This window comes from Acartia tonsa, chromosome 4 (assembly GCF_053477335.1).
Source record: "Acartia tonsa isolate MP-2025a chromosome 4, ASM5347733v1, whole genome shotgun sequence".
Classification (NCBI taxonomy): Eukaryota; Metazoa; Arthropoda; class Copepoda; order Calanoida; family Acartiidae; genus Acartia; species Acartia tonsa.
In genome coordinates, this window is record NC_137263.1 from 19,577,264 (window position 1) to 19,596,263 (window position 19,000).

Sequence of the window (19,000 nt, forward strand, 5' to 3'; positions counted from 1 at the left end):
TTTGGTAGGGGAAGGCTATTTAAGATAACAAAAGAGAAGATAGAAAAAAGGAGTTGTGTAAAGGAAATCCTAAATATACACCCCTGGTCCCTGAGAGAGAAGATAGAAAAAGGAGTTGTGTAAAGGAAATCCTAAATATACACCCCTGGTCCCTGAGAGAGAAGATAGAAAAAGGAGTTGTGTAAAGGAAATCCTAAATATACACCCCTGCTCCCTGAGAGAGGAGAAGATAGAAAAAAGGAGTTGTGTAAAGGAAATCCTAAATATACACCCCTGCTCCCTGAGAGAGAAGATAGAAAAAGGAGTTGTGTAAAGGAAATCCTAAATATACACCCCTGCTCCCTGAGAGAGAAGATAGAAAAAGGAGTTGTGTAAAGGAAATCCTAAATATACACCCCTGGTCCCTGAGAGAGAAGATAGAAAAAGGAGTTGTGTAAAGGAAATCCTAAATATACACCCCTGCTCCCTGAGAGAGAAGATAGAAAAAAAGGAGTTGTGTAAAGGAAATCCTAAATATACACCCCTGGTCCCTGAGAGGGAAGATAGAAAAAAGGAGTTGTGTAAAGGAAATCCTAAATATACACCCCTGCTCCCTGAGAGAGAAGATAGAAAAAAGGAGTTGTGTAAAGGAAATCCTAAATATACACCCCTGGTCCCTGAGAGAGAAGATAGAAAAAAGGAGTTGTGTAAAGGAAATCATTAGTTTCTCTTCCACTTCCTATACACTACAGGGTCTTCCATTAAAGTCTGATCTCATAATGTGGCGCATTACATGAAGCGATGGGTAAATAGTTTTAGAGGAAAGACTTTAAATAGAAAGAAGAAAATTCTTGTTCCAGTATAACTTCGAAACCAAATAATATCCGCTGTATTAAATAATATCAGCTGTATTAGAACCGGTTACTAAAAAATCATGTATGGCATTATATTACTGACAATTTTACTCGAATCTCAAAATAAAAATCATAAAATAAATACTAGTTTTGAAACTAGGGGCGAAAGTGACACTTTTTGAAACCAAAACTAAAAGTCAAAGGAACTCAACTAAAAAAAGAGTTACAGGTCTGAGATTTTGCATGGCAGTTGCTTTATAGGGGTACAATATGGAACTGTGAAGAAAAATACAAAAATATTAAAATAAAATGGGATGACAACATTGTACAAAATTATGGTAAATAATTGAAGATTTTGGGCTATAAATAATCTCAATTTATTTATGGATATTTACATTATGGACAATTTATATGAAAGCTAAAATTTAAATTAGGTTAGGAACTGATTTGTTTCAATGAAAATATACTAATTCTAAGCTGTGGATAAAAATATCCTTGTCTATACTTTAAATATTTAAAACCAAACCAAAAGACTGAAGGATTAAATGTAAACAATAAAATTAATCTGTATCATTAAAACTGCATAATCCTATTGTTAATAAATGCCAAGTTTTAGAATTAAAGAGAATCAATAGAAAAGAAATATTGCACTGCACAGATCAGATCAATTCAAAAGAATAGTAAGATAAAATGTCTTAATACTAAGTATTTATTATTTTATATCGAAAAATGTTAACCGAAAAATGTTTTAATAGTTATTTATGGCATCATATCATAGACAGCTTACCGCAGATATTAAATATTTTATGTTAAAACCAGAATATACATCCTCGAGGGACCGATGGCACGGCTAACAAATTTGGTAGGTATTAATTTTATGACTTATATTTTAAAATTCGTGACAAATTGCTTGTACTACGATGCTATGCATGATTATTCTGTGTAGCTGAGAACCGTTTCTAATCCAGCGGATATTAAACGGTTTTCCACTTATTTAATTTGTAAAAACTTACAATTTTATTGAGAGTGGTGGTGCTTGAACCATTATCCGACACTGGGTCTAGCGATGCCTCGGGTGATGTACTCGGAGATGTCGACATCGGGGATCCTGTGCTGCCGTTCTGGTTGTGGTGGTGGTGGTGATGGTTGCCGTTCAACCCACCATTCATACCTGTAACCACACCCAACCCGCCGTCGGTTACTGAAGAATTGCCATTAGCTGTTGGCGTCGGAATTGTGGGGATGTTGTCCAACCTGTCCAGGAAAGGATTTTTGCTCTTATTAGGCGATGTAAACGGATTGGACCGACCGATGGTGGCAAACTTCTGCCCGTTGCTGTCCGCGTTGTTTCTGTTCTTGTTGTTCTCCTCCATGGAGGTGTTGATGAAGGGGTTCGTTGTCGAAGTTGTTGTTGATGTGACCCCACCTGTGCCTGCACTCGTCATGGAGAAAGGATTTGTTATCGAGGGAGGCTTCAGCTTGGATTGATATGTGTCACTGAAGAGCGTTTCCTTCTGAACGCCCGCCGTGCCGTTGTGAGAAAAGTGTGTGACGCTGACCGGCAACTGAGACGAGGGCTTGCTCGTGACAGAGCCGGCGGTAGCTGGCGTTAATGTGCCGCCATTTATGCTTGAAGCAATGGTGGAGCCGTTCTGCAACAGGCTGGCAATTGTGGAAGATGCGGATGGGATGAGAGGGGTTGATGTGGATGCGGGGGTGGAGACTGTGCAGGGAGCCAGGGGAGCAGACAGGGTGGACAGCAGCTCCAGGTTGGAGGGCTGGGTGGACGCAGGCAACTCTGTGTCAAGATCCATCAGGTTTCCATTGGCTCCCAGGTTCAGGGTCAGCTTATCTCCACCCTAAAAAAACATCATAATTAAAATTAAAAATTTACAAACGCCAAAAAAAAATGTATAAAAATGATAAAATAGATGTTCTTATAAAAGTACAGTTGCTTTATCAAAGAGACAAGTGTAAATTATAATCATGATTCATAAAAAGCAAAATATTTGAAGTAAAAAACCCAGATATGTTTATAAATGTACAATTGCAATAAAATAAATATGAAAAAAAGACGTTAACTTTCTTTGTGCGTCAGATTTTTTTAAGGTAGGCATGAGTTTTTTTTCTAAATAGCTATCATATTACGTAAGTAATTGTAATAAAATTAGCAAACTGGATAAATTTAGATAACAAATTTTCAATTTTTGTTGAATAAATATGACTCATGTTATGTATTACATAAAGATGCATTTAATATGAATGTTAAAAATTCAAAATTATATTATACTTAAACAAGGACAAAGACACTATCAGAAGCACAGCAATTTTTTGTAAAAGCTTATCAAATATCATGTATAAACGATGAAGTCTAATATCAAATCTTCTTGAACAAATAATTGAAAACAATCTTCTTTTACTAAAAAGGCAAAGATCGACGAGTCTCATTTTTGCATGCGTTCATCTACCTATCGGGCGGTCGTTCGGACATGATCGAACTATAGCATAGCTTTGCCTTCTTAAATATTCCCACACAATAAGTATAACAATTAAATATAAACAAATATAAACATGCACGCAAACATACAACAACTATTATAAAGCTGATAACAAGGACGACAACTTTCATTAAAGCGAGTCCCGTTACAGCTATAAATATTCAAGTAAAAGAATAGAGGGGACAGGGGTTAAATGTGGGGACCTTGTGGCGACTTCCAATTGAGTATTTGAATATCAGCCAATAGCGTCAGAAATATTATCACAGCCTAGTCGCTACAAAAGAGCAAATCAATTTGCTAGCAGACGAAAAAGGTCCCCACCACTTATTATTACAATATATTTCAACAAGGTTTAAAATCTATAAAATCATTTTAACATAGTTATTTCTTCCTAAATCAAATAAATACACAGTCTAAATGTAGAAAAGCTTCACTGTTGATAATGTACACGAATACAATAGCGATACAAAGCAAATTTAAATTCATATACACACACACTGTATTATACCGACCTTTTCCCCTCCTTTATAGATCTGACATTGTTGTATGCTTTAAAAAAAATCATACCGTTAGTTTTACCTTTGCTCTTCGCAAATATTTTATCCTGTACATTAAACCACGACGGTGATATGATGGGAAGATGGGGGGAAGGGGGGGGGGAGCTTTTGTAAAACATGCAGGGATCTAAAAGGGACAAGACAATGGCTGATAAATTAATATACATGCCCAATAATGAAACACAAATTACCCCCTCTGTAGATTTCAATTAATGATTAAAACGTTTAGACACTTAACCAACCAATTAAAATTCAATAAAAGTCCTCAAAGTTATTCATCTAACGAAGATTAAAACGCTTTTGAAACTTTGTGGACTAGTGTAAATGTCCCCTCCCTCCCTGAAAAAATGAGGCATCTTCAATTTGCAAAAATTTCTCATGTGAACTTTGAACGGGATTCGCCCTAATATACACCCCTCCCCCCCCCCTTATTTCATCTCCTTGCAAATCCAAAAACAAAACTTAGACTATCCTCAAATTTATATGATCAAAAGACACAAAACATTGTGACAAAAGACAAAGCAATAGTCCTAAAGAAACGAGGGATCAAATACAAAACAAAATAATTAGGCCAGAAGGTCAATTAAAATTATAAAAATTTTGAGAAATAATTTTACAACGAAAAAGTGTGATGGTTTGACAATTGTTCTGTTTATTTCATTTTTTTAACATTGCGAGTTACCAGATTTTGGGGTAAATGGGTCGAGTTTTTGTTATATCTATCTACATTTTTGATAAAAGGTTGGATAAAAGAAGTATACACTATATAAAATTGATGAGGAATGGGGCGAAGTGGGTAGGATTCAGGGGCCTTCAGCTCCCCCCCAAATAGTTAAACCTTTCTGGACGCTTAACAAAAACAAACAGGTAGGCCCAGTAGTTAGCTACAGACATCCTATTACTTTAAGGATAACTAGCGGCTACGCCCCTAGCATCTAGGGGCTCTATATTGAAGGAATATGGAAAAGCAGAAAAATAGCCTAAAACACTACCTACCCAGACTTTTTTTTATAAAAATAAAGTAGCCTAAAACCAACCCGAGAGGACCATATCGATTTAGCTGTTAGCTAGATCCTTCGCAACAGACAAAAAAATCTTACTACTATTAGGTAGGATGTGTATCTAAATTGGACTAATAAGAACACAGTAAAGGAACTATCCGACAATATTATTGGTTAGAAACTGGCAAAATTTGGATACGAAAGGGAAGATTTGACCAAATATAAACAACCCCTTTCGTATGTTATAAATTCCTTTTCAAGTTGTACAGATTATTATGGCTGAAAGCCTATCTAGAGTAATACATCTATTATTGTAAAGATACTCACCACAGAAACAAAAGTAGCTGCGTATTTGTCTGGTATTTCTTTTCCTGGGCTGTCTCCAGAGGATATGTTCGGGTTCTTCCGGGGACTGAAATAAAAATATAAATTAGAATAATTCTTAATTGACATATAACACAGTTAGAAGTGAAATGTGAATAGCTAAAAGAATTTATCTTATAATGATAATGACATTTTCCTATTCGTTGGCTCAACAACTTTGGGAACTTTAATTGAATATTGATTGGTTGGGTTAAGTTTCCAAACATTTCAACCACTAATTGTAGTCTACAGAAGGGATAATTTTGAGGTGTACATCAATTTATCTTCTATTGTCTCAACCCTTTGGATCTCTGCATATTTAAGAACTCTCTAAAATAATGAATTTATAATCTGTACTTTATTTTTTAACTGCAAAACCTCTTTTTTTGTTACAGAATCCTTATTTTTTGGAATGCTCAGTGCTGTTAAATCGACTATCCATTTGAATCATAATTGTTCGTGGAAAATAAATATTTTTTGATCATCTCAATACTAGTTCTAAGATCTTTAATCTTAGATAAAACCAAGGATCTAAAGGGATAAGACAATGGATGATAAATTGATGTTCATCCCCAATGTGATACACAAATTTATCCCTTCTGTAGATCACAGTTATTGATTGAAACGTTTGGTCAATAAACTTAATGAACCAACTAATCAAACTTCAATTAAAGTCTCCAAAGTTGTTAGGCGAACGAATAAGAAACGCAATTATAAAACTTTGGGGAACAATGTCCCCTCCCTCCGTGGAAAAGAAAATATTTATAAAACTTTAAAACTATTTTGCTAAAAACATTGTAAATTTACTATATCTAATTAGCGCATAAAAAATATGTTTTTTTTTATAATTTAAGTTTCAAAGTCCACCCCCACACTTCAAAATTATGGTTGGAGAAATTTGCAAGAAATCAACTCATAATTATGGACCAACCCTTTTTAAAACTTTTTAATTTGATCATATTTTAATAAAAAATATAAATAAATCATTTTTATCAAAACGTAAAAAAACATACCTAAGTTGAGTAGCATTCAAGTTTTACTTAGCTAAGAAATTTATTTTAACATTCGTGGAAAATTGTTTGTAATACGTTGCTAATCCTTGTTTTCCAGTTTTTCTGACAACCGATTCTAATCCAGCGGATATTAACCGGTTTCGAAGCCATACTGAAAAACTTATGAGGATAAATTCAACCATAATACTAGCGGAATTTTAGAGCAGTTGCATATGAGTTAGATATCGACAATTACATACAAAAATGACAAAAAAGTTCCAGAGCAGCTTCATGTCAAAATAAACTGCACTAAAAGATGATAGGAACTGACATTCTGATCTTATCTTGGAATCAATTTCAACATTTTTGCAACAAATCACGCCACGATTACCAGAAATCGCTATCCCCAACCTCTAAAAAACTTCTTGATTAAGAACTTTGCAATGGATGTAGAATATACGTGGATATTATATTATTAATTGTCGTCAATTTAGTTTGCTAACATGGAACTCGTTTATTGGGCAGCTCGTTCATCCAGTAGGAGTGGAGTAGATGGGTTAAAATAGGAATCGTTATTTTAGCCCGTTGCAATATGAAAATCTGGTGTAAGATCCAAGTAATAATATATCCATTAACTTGGCAGTGGTATAACTGTTTTTTTTTCTTCGGATAAGGTCAAATTAGAATTTGACGTTTTTTCCCTGGTAGTTACACAGCCACTATTTTATTATATTTTTAAGTAGTAAGGGTTTTGTAAGTTCGCTAAGATCTTGCTATTCGATGAACCGATTGAGATCTCCCTTTTAAGGAAGCTTTAGAGATCACGAAAACGTTCCAGCCATATAATAATTTAAGTCTAAGGATGGTTTTGGTCTATTTTTTGCCTCTTCGAATGCATATTCACTAGATGCCAGGGGTGCAACTGCCAATTAAATGATCAATTATATTTTAAAAAAAGATTTTGAAATATTTTAAGATAAAATTACATAAAATATTAAATCTAAAATCAAGGAGGAAAGAACAGTGGCACTTACACCAATCTACGCCCCTTTCTCCCCTCTTCCATAAACAATAATAAAAAACATTATTAAGTAATGAAAAAAATATATGAAAATTAAATGATTTTTCCAGAATGGCTTCGAAACCGACTGACATCCGCTGGATTAAAACCGATTCTCAGTCATACTGAAAAATCCTGTATAGCATTGTATAGCAGACAATTTTCCACGAATATTAAAATAAAATAATAAAATTTGGCTTCTCGGAGATTACTAAACTGGATTAAATCTTATCATTTTATTTTCCCTGGAAAACTGAAGTAATACGATGCCCTATCTTTGCACCCCTGGATAATTCTAGCTTCGTACACAATGAATATAAAGTAAAATATCACAAACAGAAAACATTTCAATTCAAAATAAATGTGTCGAAGTCATGATTAAAAGGAGTGAAGAAAGGTGACAGGGATGAGAGATAGGGATTTAAGTGTAAAAAATAAAGAAGAAATGTCGTCTTTGTCCAAGATCTAAGTTAAAAATATTGCAATTTCAATGCAAATTTATGTTCTTAAGAAATAGATGTAGAATTTACGAGTATATTATGACAGGGGAAAAATTGTCGTCAATTTAGATTGCTAACAGAGAACTTACTTATTGGTCAGTTCGTTCATCCAGTAGGAAGGGGAGATAATGGTGTAAAAGGAATAGAAGGGGGGAATCGTAATATTAGCCTACTGCAAGTTTCATTTTATTAGAGAACATAAAAATCTGGTGTAACATCCAAGTAATAATATATCCATATACCTCCCTAATCCCTGAGAAGAGAGGAGGTAAACAATGCCAGATGACTTAACTAAAACAAGTAATCTCTCTTTCTTCAATTTTAATCTTATTTTAGCACATAAGCTCCTTGCAAATCTATTTTTAACCAAATAATTGAAAATTACAGGAAGAGTAATTATTTAAAATTATTCTTTAATTTTATTTATTTATTTGCTCAGAATGTTAAGCAGAGATGATTAAAGATAACCACCCCCCCCCCCCCCGTAACCCAACCCCAGTAAATATTTGAAAATTTTAGATCCTATTTTATGTTATTGTGAGGTATTTGCTTAGAAGTCAAATAAAAGTGACTACCCCTTTTATCATTTCAATGACAACACAATCATTCAAAATAAAAAGATTCAATCTTTTTGCATTTAAATAAACAAGTCTTTTATTTTTAAAGTAAATAAAGTGTTGATGAATAAGTGTAAAATTATTTTTATTTGATAAACAAAAACTTAATGAGAATTTAAAACTGTAAGAAGAAAAGATTAATTGCTACTCCATTTTTAGCTTCATACTGTTGAAGGTTAGGAAGACAGCTGTTTAACTTTTATGCAAAAGTAGTATCCATAAAAAGCAGGACTCGGCAGCCGCATCTTTAACTAAGTATAGATAGGCGTCGTAGCTTGAACTGCAAATAGCAGCTATTGCAAGCCTAAATACCATACTATGTATATAATTTGACTAAATATCTGCGGCCGAATTCCAGCCATGATATTTTTAAGACAAATTTAGCGGCTTAATACGGGAAATTAAATATTCACCAAGCCCTAAAATTTAGCGGCTACTCATGCCTGATGCAAAGAGTCCATCATTAATAAAACTGCCACTTCTTGTTTCCTTCTTCTGATTTAGAACTGGATAAGGGGTGAACATTTGCCAAATTACATTGGACGTGCAACCTCCCCCACACCAAAAAAAGACAGAGGATTGTAATGCGAATTTTAAGTAGACTTATTTAGAGTGTATTTTAAAGTATTGTATGCTAAGAGAAAGTTAGTTAAAGCTCTCTTCAGTAGCTATAAACAAGCTTTGGTACAGGAGGAGGGGATTTGTTTATGATCCAGTGGTGAAATCATGGATTATACCTAACATTTCAACACCCACTCAACGTCTTAAAATTGCCATTACATGTGTGTATATTTTATAAAGGGTGTCCCAATAAAATATCCCATTGTGCTAAGAAGGTGTCTGAGAAAATATTGTTCTTTTCCATGTTTTATCAAAATACCTTTATTAAAGATAAGCTACCTAGTACTTTTGATGACGAAAAAGGCCATAAAAATAGTTTTTATTTAAAATTGCATCAAAAAGCTGAACACAACAATGAACAAAGAGTAAATATAAAATTAAAAACAAGATTGGCTTTCATGAAAACTTAAACCTTATCGTTTGAAAAAAATACAAATTTCTTCATAAGACTAAAAACTAAACGAACTTTTTAAATTTTTTTAAAGATAAGCCAAATTTCATGTAGTGTGACGTAGAGCCGGTTTCAGAGGTACCTGTAATAATAAAAATTGATGGAAAAAGTAAAAACAATAGGTATTTTTCAAAAGGCATACAAAACTAATGGTTTAGAAGTCTTGCTGTGGCAATTGAATGTATTATTCTTGTCAAATCTGACCAACTCGGCAGAAGCAATGAATCTTACAACAAACCAACAAAAACTTTTGATGCGTTTCGATGAAAAATTATCTTTCCATTAATCTGATGTTTGCAGGGGTACTGATATAGGTAATGGACAAAAAATACATCAAAATGGGGTTTAAGATAGTTTAAACTAAGAAAAGGTTAAAACAATAATGCTAAAATTATTACGCCCCTTACTTTCCTAGGACAATGGATATAGGATATACCTAGATATATTGGAAGGGGAAATTTTTCGTCAATTTAGCTTGCTAATAAAAACCTCATTTATTGTGCAGGTCGTTCATACAGTAGGATGGGATGGGGTAAAAGGGATGGAAGCGAGCATCACTTTATCAGAGTACATGAAAATCTGTTGCAACATCCAAGTAAAAATATATCGATTATTTAAAGCTTCTAATCGCAGTACTTCAATCCCAAGAATCAAAGCTAAGTTTAGAGTGTGGGGTAATTATTTGTCCATTGTCCTGTCCCTGCATCCCTGCTGAACATAAACCCTTCATCACAGCTTGCCAAATTTCAATTGAAGTAAATGTGTTTATGCAATCCATCATAAAAAAACCACAGCCGAATTATAATGGTTTTTAATTCAAGTTTTTTTAATCAATTGAAATATTTATAATCATCTGAAGTGATAAGATGTTCGTTCGTCTTTCTGATTGTCAGTTAATAAGAACATGGATAAGATTATCCTATACTATTATATACAGTAGTAAGGGTTTTTTGTCTGAGGCTTAAGATCTCATTATCTACTGACCTGATTGGGTTATCTAAATTAAGGTAAGGTTTACATAGTTTTTGTGATGGTTTTAGGCTATTTCATTTTAAAATTTAAGTCTTGGGATGGTTTAAAGCTATTTTTCTTTACAGTGAAGCCTCTTGTAAGTCCAGGGAAGGTTTTGACTACTTTGAGTTAGGGTATTCTCCATCCTTTAAAAAAAATGAACCCCACAAAAATCCCTTTTTATTTAGACTGCTGCCTTTCAAATAATTTGCACTTTTGTAAATAACTGTTTTAATTAATGTTAGATAAACAATAAACATATCATTACCCTTTTAGCCAAATGATAACAAAACCTTTAAAAGCCGGGATCGGCAGCCACATTTGCTGTAGCATTGAGGCCGATTTAAAAAATAATATTAGCGTCCGTCTGTCAAGCGGCTGAAATTGTATAGGACTCAAAATTCCCATAAAATCCGCCATTTTTGCAAATCTGAGCCGCAAAAGTAGAATTACAGCAGTGCAATTCTTGGACCAGACAAAGCTGCCAAGTAGCCAGAAATTCGCAGCCGCTGCAAACAAACTAAAAGAAAAAGCGGCTACCTTGTCATTTTTAAAAGAGATAAAAATCCTTTTGTTTGTATGTGTAGACAATGGATTTATTATTACTTGGATCTTGGACCAGATTATTATGTACTCTAATGAAGTGAAATTGTAGCTGGATAAAATAACGACCCCCAATCCACCCTTTTTATCCCATACAATGCCCTCCAACGGGAAGAACGAACTGACCAAAATATGATGTTCATGTTAGCAACCTAAATTTATAATTTTTCCCCTGTCATGATATCCACGTATATTTTACATCCATTATCTACATCATTATATACATTAGACACCCTTTGTTTATCTCACTTAGTCTTTGTACAATTAAATATTTGATTAAATCTATAACGTTAATTGATAACGTATAATTATAATAATTATTTATTGTTTAGTTTAGTAATTAATTTACTTATATACATTATGAACAATAAAAAGCAAAAAAGAATAATTCAGCTTTTTAAAACCAAAACACGTCCTTTTATAACATTACCTATCATATGTTCAAAGAAAGGTAATTTTATCATAAAAAAATTCAAGAAAAAAAAATGTTTTATTTATTTGAAAGGGAATCATCTATACCCTTCTTTTTATTAATAAAATAAAAAAAATATCATAATAACCTAATACAATAAAATGCAATTCATCTCCATATTGACAGAAAATGTAGGGGTAAAATTAATTTGTTACATAAACAAAAAATATTATTACAGGGTGCGCCACATAAATCCGGACTTTTTTAAAACGGCCATAGCGCCAAAACTACTTGACTAATCAGGACGTTTGACCCCAATTTAAAAAGCTTAGGTAATGACCTTTTTGGACGATGGAGGACGTGTACGCCGAGCTGGCCACGCATATGTTCAACAAGGCAGATTCGAATTGCGCAGATAAATAACCGTGGATTTATGACTTGGGCCTACTAAATCTGACCTTAGCCTATCTGTAGGTGAGATGGACTTATGAAACTTGCTGGAGATACTATCAGAAACCTAGTGAAAACACTAGAAAAGACTAGAGCTCTCTATCTCAGCTGACCTTGCTGTAGTTATCCGACAAAGTGGATCGTGGTAGATTTTCAGATGTCAAAAACGTCAAAAATCTTGAAAATTTCTCGGTTCTTGACTTCAGGGGCCATATGGAACCTTGAAACTCGTTTTAGACTATGTATTGCGCTCATAACTCTATCTTAATCTTCGTGCAAATTTTAAAAAGGTATAAAACGTTGTTCTAGCTAAACTGTGGCCCAAATGAGAGCAGCCGTGTCAAAGGGTAGCTTTAAAGATGGGTTAATTTGGATCCTGTTGTTACTCACTCCTTAAGGAGATGTGGCCTCCCAGCAGCCCCGATCTTAATCTAATGGACTTTTGGGCCTTCAGCGCCATTAAACCAATAGACGCACCCATACCAAAAAGACCTCTCTCATTGCTCCTATCATGGAGAACTTCGCCTGCTTGAACAGGGACATGGTGACCAGGGTCGGCGGGCGGTTCAGGGGGCGGGTAAAGGCGGTGATTGAGGCTGGCGGTGATTTTATTAAATAATCTAATAGTCATATACTTAGGTTGCTTCCCAGTTTTTAAAATTCAATAAAATCTTTATAATTGACGATTTTATGTTTATTTGTTTAAAAATAAGAAAAAGACCCTGTATATTGAATTAAATTTTCAATTTCATAGACCTTATCTTTTTTTATGCAAGTGTGTGGGTTTTCAAATAGTGTGTAATGTACTAAAAAGCTTGCACATGGGATGTAAGCTTCAGAAGGGAGGGTATTCCCCCTAAAAAGCACCAAGGAAAAAGGTACATTTTTATCCCCCAAAGAAAAGCCATGTTTACGTCCTTGTGTGTACTTATTACAATCTAAAGCATGTGTAATAATGTTTATAGATCTATGTAGTTTAAATTTCTCCCATTTAAATGGCCACGTTCATGGAATAATAATCTATTTGTTCTTCAGGGGGTAAACGTGAGCTGTGCGAAATTTTTGTACTACTTTCATTTTCAAAAGTGGTCTAAATCTTAATACGCATAGTCTAAAATTTTCTAAAAAGTTTAAAAAGGCCCTTTGATTGAATTCATAAAAATTAGTATATCCTCTGAAGCAAGGAGGTCCAAGCTTTTTTGAGGGGGGTAAAATGAGGAGATTCAAAGGTTTAAAGGGGTAATCTAATAAATCTTATAAAATTTTATGGAAATAAAATGAGAGTTTTCAAAGTTTGACCCCTCCTACTTAGACGTCTATGCATAGGAGTTGAGTTAAAACGACTTACTAAACAAATATTTTGTATTTTAAGCTCAGAGGACAATCAAACAATCTAGACGTACAGACAATCTTTATACTATTAAAGCTGCGCTACTTAAATACTGTAAACGGAAGAAACACATCATGGTTATCATTCCCTCCTCCTTTTTTTTGTTGCTGATTTTCAAATTAATGAAATGTGTTCATGCTCCATTGATTGGAAAGCTATGGAAGAGAGTTTTGGTAAGATCACCTTAGTTGACATGGGGATTACATAAACAACCCCCCCCCCCCCTCCTCAACATAATTTTTCGCAAACATCTAAGTTTATTTGGACGTGGTATTGCACCCCTTTCACTAAATAGCCATTAAATAGGTTAGGTTAAGTTTGGTTCCAAAAAGGTTTAGTTTATCTTAATGTTTAGTCCTCCTGAAAAGGCTAGGAGCTTGGATGGAATTCCTATAAAGGAACGAGGGGATATTGAATTTTGATTGGTTGGTTCATAAGTTGAAGACTTAAACATTTCAACCACTAAAGTATTCTACAAAAGTTGTAATTTTCTGTATAATCATTGGAGATATACAAAAAATTATCGGCCTTTTTAAATCACTGAATTCCTAAAGAACTTCAAGTATCGGTTAATTTTTCTTCAAAAAAAGAAAAGAAAATGCGGGTGGTTGTTGATGATTAAAAGGATTATGACCAGAGTTTCTTATTCTACGCTAAATTAACACTCACCACCCTCACACATAAAATACATTTACCAATAGCCTGGCTCAAAATAAACATTAATTTGAGATTATTTAAAGCAAAAGAGCTTAGTAGCTCAGTAGTATGACACTGCTTTTCAGAGAAGCTCTTTGCTTTATTAAGGTGATTGTAACTTTCTTTCTTTTTCTTTGAAAGCCTCATACATTATAAGAAAAATTACCTACTCTTTTAAATAAAGAAATTTGCTATATTAGATAGGTTAGGAAAAGATATTCTTTGAGTGATAGGGCTTTGAATGCTTTCCCATAGGGCTTCAATATCAGTGGACATTTAAAAAAAACGTTTCAGAAAACTTCGTATTTATTTTACTCTTCTGATTAATATTCCGAGAAAGAAAAACTTTGAATATGACTCAATTTTAAAACATAGCTGCGATTTTTACAAAAAGATCTTCTAAAAACATTTAGAAAAAAATCCTCCAATTTAAAAATGTGTAAAAATGAACCAAGCTACTGAACACATATGTAGAGAAGAACAATACCATAACTTGTGAAAGCATGTCACAAAAAAAAGACATGTTTCAATAAATACTCTCCATACACACACACACACAGACAAACTCACACACACACATAAGACACGCGCATTTGTCATCGTTTGTCATTTAAGTGCACTGAAACTCTCAGAATTGGATCACTGATTTTTTAACAAAATTATTTCTTTAATTACATTTTTTAATAACTGTCATAAATGAGTCTTTTTTAAAATTGTATTTTTCAACTTTAAGCTGAAATCTAAAGTGAATAGTTAATAATAATTACCTCACAACTGTATCAAGTGGCGATGACAATTCCTTCGCCTTTGCCTCTGCCCTGCTGTCCTCCTCCGCCTTCGCCTTCAACAGGTTGTTCTTGTAGCTGTCAGCCGGCAGCGGTCTTGCTGGACCAGTCGGCATTTGGTTGTTTGGCACAATGGAAGTTTTATCCTCTCCCCCAGTAGCTTTGCCGCTGCCGCCGCTACCGTTAAGAAGAGCATCGAGGCGTGATTCAGCCTCAGTGGTGCAGATGGTTGACCGCGTTGTGGACAGAGAGTCGCGCGGCGTCACTGTCGTATCCATGGTCGCGTTGCGCGGGCTGGGATTGCTGCTAACATGCGAGCGCGGTGTGATTGATGCGGATGGCTTGATGCCGCTGCGCGGTGTGGCCGAGGGCGAAGCCGAGAGGTTCAACACTAGGGTAGGTGATGGAGCGCTGTCACGCTTGGTATCCACGACGGCCGGCTTGGACAGCGGTGCATGTGTATCAATACTTGCACCAGCTGTAGAAGAAGAAGTGGAAGGCGGCGGCAAACTTTTAGAATCACTGTCGGCAGACACTGCAGTTGTCTTGCTGCCATCCTCGGTTCTTTTCTTTTCGCGCAGCACATGCGATTGGCGGCGCGCATACCGTTGGCTGGGCGTGCGCACAAAGGAGACGGTGCGGCGCGCCCGTCCGCCCGCCACAGCATTCTGGAACTCTGTGTGGCCAGAGTAACGGAATCTGGAGCCCATGCGGAAAAAGTTTTGTCTTGCGGAGGGTCCCTTGACAGGAGCTCGTAACCGGAAGAAAGAGTGGTGCTCTACCGCACATTTCCACAGGTGTTTGCAGGCTTTCTCATTCGCCAATCTGAAAATATAAAAATATAAATATTTGTATCATATTCATACACAAAAATAATGATTTAAAATACCTGAAAAGTCTAAACACGAACCTAACCAATCCCCTAAAAAGTATTTGATGTGTAACTTGAGCATATTGTCTCCAGACGCATTTTATTCTTTTATTACACCTTAATTTGCACTAGACAGACTTAGGTTAACCTATCTTAGCAATAAATCCGCAATATCCATCACTTTTTGCAATGATTACACCGACCCCTCCCAAAAAAATAAGAAATATTGTTACTAGGTATTATATGAAGTAAAATAGTAGTTTTTTTTTCGATAACTACTGAACCGATTGAATTCTCCATTTTATGGAAGCTTGACCCTAGAAACAAAACAACTAAATTAAAATAAAACGATGTATGCCTATCTATCTGTTATGTCTTTAAATTTGGTAACCAAGAGTTAATATTTTCAGGGAAGATATATTGTAATAATTGGTCGATTAACAAATATTTTTATTGGTAAGTTTTCTTAACAATGCCTCTGAAGGCTGGGGGCACATTATCTGAATTGATAAAAGCATAGTTCAAAAAAAGCAAAACAAAGGGGTTACATAATTCAAGTCAATGTTAAATATTTAGAATAATGAAAATAATAAAAATGCCACACACACACACACAAAGACATTTATAAAACTAAATATTCAAGACACAGGCCACTAAAAGATATATGAATTATGTTAAAATAGATACAAATTTTTCTTGGCTTGAAATATATTCTTAAAGCTGCAATGGCCTCCAAAAGGCTCTAAAAATAAACTTAGTCTATTGCGAAGCTTCTCTGTAATTCAAAATGGCCGTACGTAGAATGATTTTTATAGCTACTATTCTATAAAATGAATTTTTTTCGAACATTTCTCATGCCATAATTTATGCTTTAATGAGATTTTTATACTCAATAACACAAATCGTATAATATATACAATTTTGTGCTTTCCTTCTATATTATTGTTCTTGTTTACTATGTAACCTAATATATTCGCATAATATTTGCAACCTTGCCAATTTGTGACGCTATGACCATTCATACTATAAGCCTTTGACCTAACCATACACACACACACACATAAATACATGCACACACACACATACCTACAAAGTATTTGAATATTCGTGTTTATTTAGAGCATTATAACCAATATTTCACCATAAGCGTACAAAAGGGAGTTGTAAGAATGTCAACACCTTACTTTTACTATATTACCCCTCTCAATAAATAAACACCTCTAGCAAAACCCTGTGCACGTCACTGCTTGAAATTGAAATGAAAGAATTAAAAATCCTATTTTATTCTGGACTTTTTTTAAACTGAGAATTACAAGAATTATTAGAATAAAATTGGCATTGCATTGCTGCAGAAATCATCAAAAACTTTGCAAAATAAATCTGGCAAAAATTGATGCTTTCATTGTACCCCAATCTTCAATACACACACACATACATACATACATACACACACAACATCTTATTTCATTTGAATGTAATTATAGAGAATTTTCTTGTGTCAAAAATTTTATGTTGAATAGGTACAAGTCCAGTTTAGTCAATTGTATCTAGGCAGTAGTATCCAAAACTGCATAGGTAACCCGCTAAAATGCATCTTTCTCTCTTTAACAGCCAAAAGAACCACAAAAATTTTCAATATCATAGCTAGACATAAACGTGTAGCAATGACAATTTGTAATCTTATTTAAAAGAATTTAGAATATTAAAATAGGCTAAAAGACTTTTAAAAAAACAGACAAAAAGAGGCCATGTGGCTTGGAGAGTATAAAAAATATTAAAATGCTTATTTTAAAAGGCATAAATTGTTAGCATACCCAATCGCATGGCCTAGTCGCAAAGCAATTACTGTACTATTAATCAAACATGATGGTCCTAGCGTTTGAGCGATCTTAAGGGACAAACAACAAAAATATATAATTAAAAAAACTATAAAACGATAGAGAGGATATTTAAACAGACAAAGTTGAAAACGGTGGAAAATGGAAAACTGAGCCTTTCAGCCTGGAGCTAGGATGGTAAAATTGCAAACATTTTGGAATTGCAAATGTATAATTTTGAACCATTTTTTTTGTGCAGAACTGAAAACAATGGAAAATGTTGTGAGACACACATGCACGCCCCGTTATAAGTCATTCAGGTTCATACGTGATGCCTCACCCCCCCCCCCCCCTCCCAAACCCTACTGGCTTACATAGCAACAAGGATAAAAACAATCATTAGAACAGAACTGATTCTTTTAACAAGATTAGTGTTCATGTATTTATGCCTTTTTGAATTGAAAAAAATATTGACAAAGGGGGGGGGGGCGAAAGTGACACTTTTTGAAACCAAAACTAAGAGTCAACAAAGGAACTCAACTAAAAAAAGAGTTACAGGTCTGAGATTTTGCATGGCAGTTGCTTTATAGGGGTACAATATGGAACTGTGAAGAAACGGCGGCGCAACCGCCGAAAACCGCCGTAATTTTTGTTGCCTTTTTTCGGCGGTTTTCGGCGGTTGCGCCGCCGTTTCTTTACAGTTCCATATTGTACCCCTATAAAGCAACTGACAATGCAAAATGTCAGACCTGTAACTCTTTTTTTAGTTGAGTTCCTTTGACTTTTAGTTTTGGTTTCAAAAAGTGTCACTTTCGCCCCCCCCCCCCTTTAATAGAATACAAGGAAATCCAGTTACTGCAAAGATTGATATGAAATTATCTTTTTAGCGCTTCTAGCCGAAAATCCATGAAAATCAGATGAAACAATGACACCGACAATTTTTTTTGAAACCAAGAAAACCAAATCCTTAGTAGAAGTATGATAATAATAAAAAAATGCAGCAAATATATATAGAAGTGCTACGCTACAAAAATAAACCAGTGCTCGACAGCCGCATTTCAGCCGCGACGAAGCCTCAAATTTAAACCTATTCAGATACTTTAATTATTTTTGAAATGTTAGATTCGTTATATTTGGGTGAGGTTTAGACTTCTAGCTCATTTTTAAAATTGTTAAAGGTTGATATGCCTAAACCTTGCAGACGGCTAACGTGCGGCTGCCGAGCCCTGAAATAAAGCCGTCCTTTAACCCCCTGGGATGATTGCATCTTGTTGACTGTACACATTATTATCCATAAATAAGTTTTAAGTGTGACACAACACTTGTTAAACCATGCGGGGCCATAGAACATGGGTTCTAAAAAGGAATTAGTAAAACAGGCTTGACACTATGGGATCTATTATTACATGAATCTTACACCAGATTATCATAAACTCTGATAAAGTGAAACATTTAGCTTGCTAAATTAACTA

The 19,000-nt window shown here is 34.6% G+C and overlaps 1 protein-coding gene across 1 annotated transcript in view; it reads right to left on the reverse strand.

Annotated features, from left to right (window-relative positions):
• Nucleotides 1-19,000, reverse strand: part of LOC145316368 (uncharacterized) — a 108,108-nt gene that overhangs the window by 9,546 nt on the left and 79,562 nt on the right. The window contains exons 8-10 of the mRNA XM_080156813.1: nucleotides 14,823-15,665; nucleotides 5,217-5,301; nucleotides 1,847-2,692 (exon numbers count right to left, since the gene is read on the reverse strand). Of these exons, the coding sequence (XP_080012939.1) occupies nucleotides 1,847-2,692; nucleotides 5,217-5,301; nucleotides 14,823-15,665 (1,774 nt within the window). The remainder of the gene's footprint in view (nucleotides 1-1,846; nucleotides 2,693-5,216; nucleotides 5,302-14,822; nucleotides 15,666-19,000) is intronic.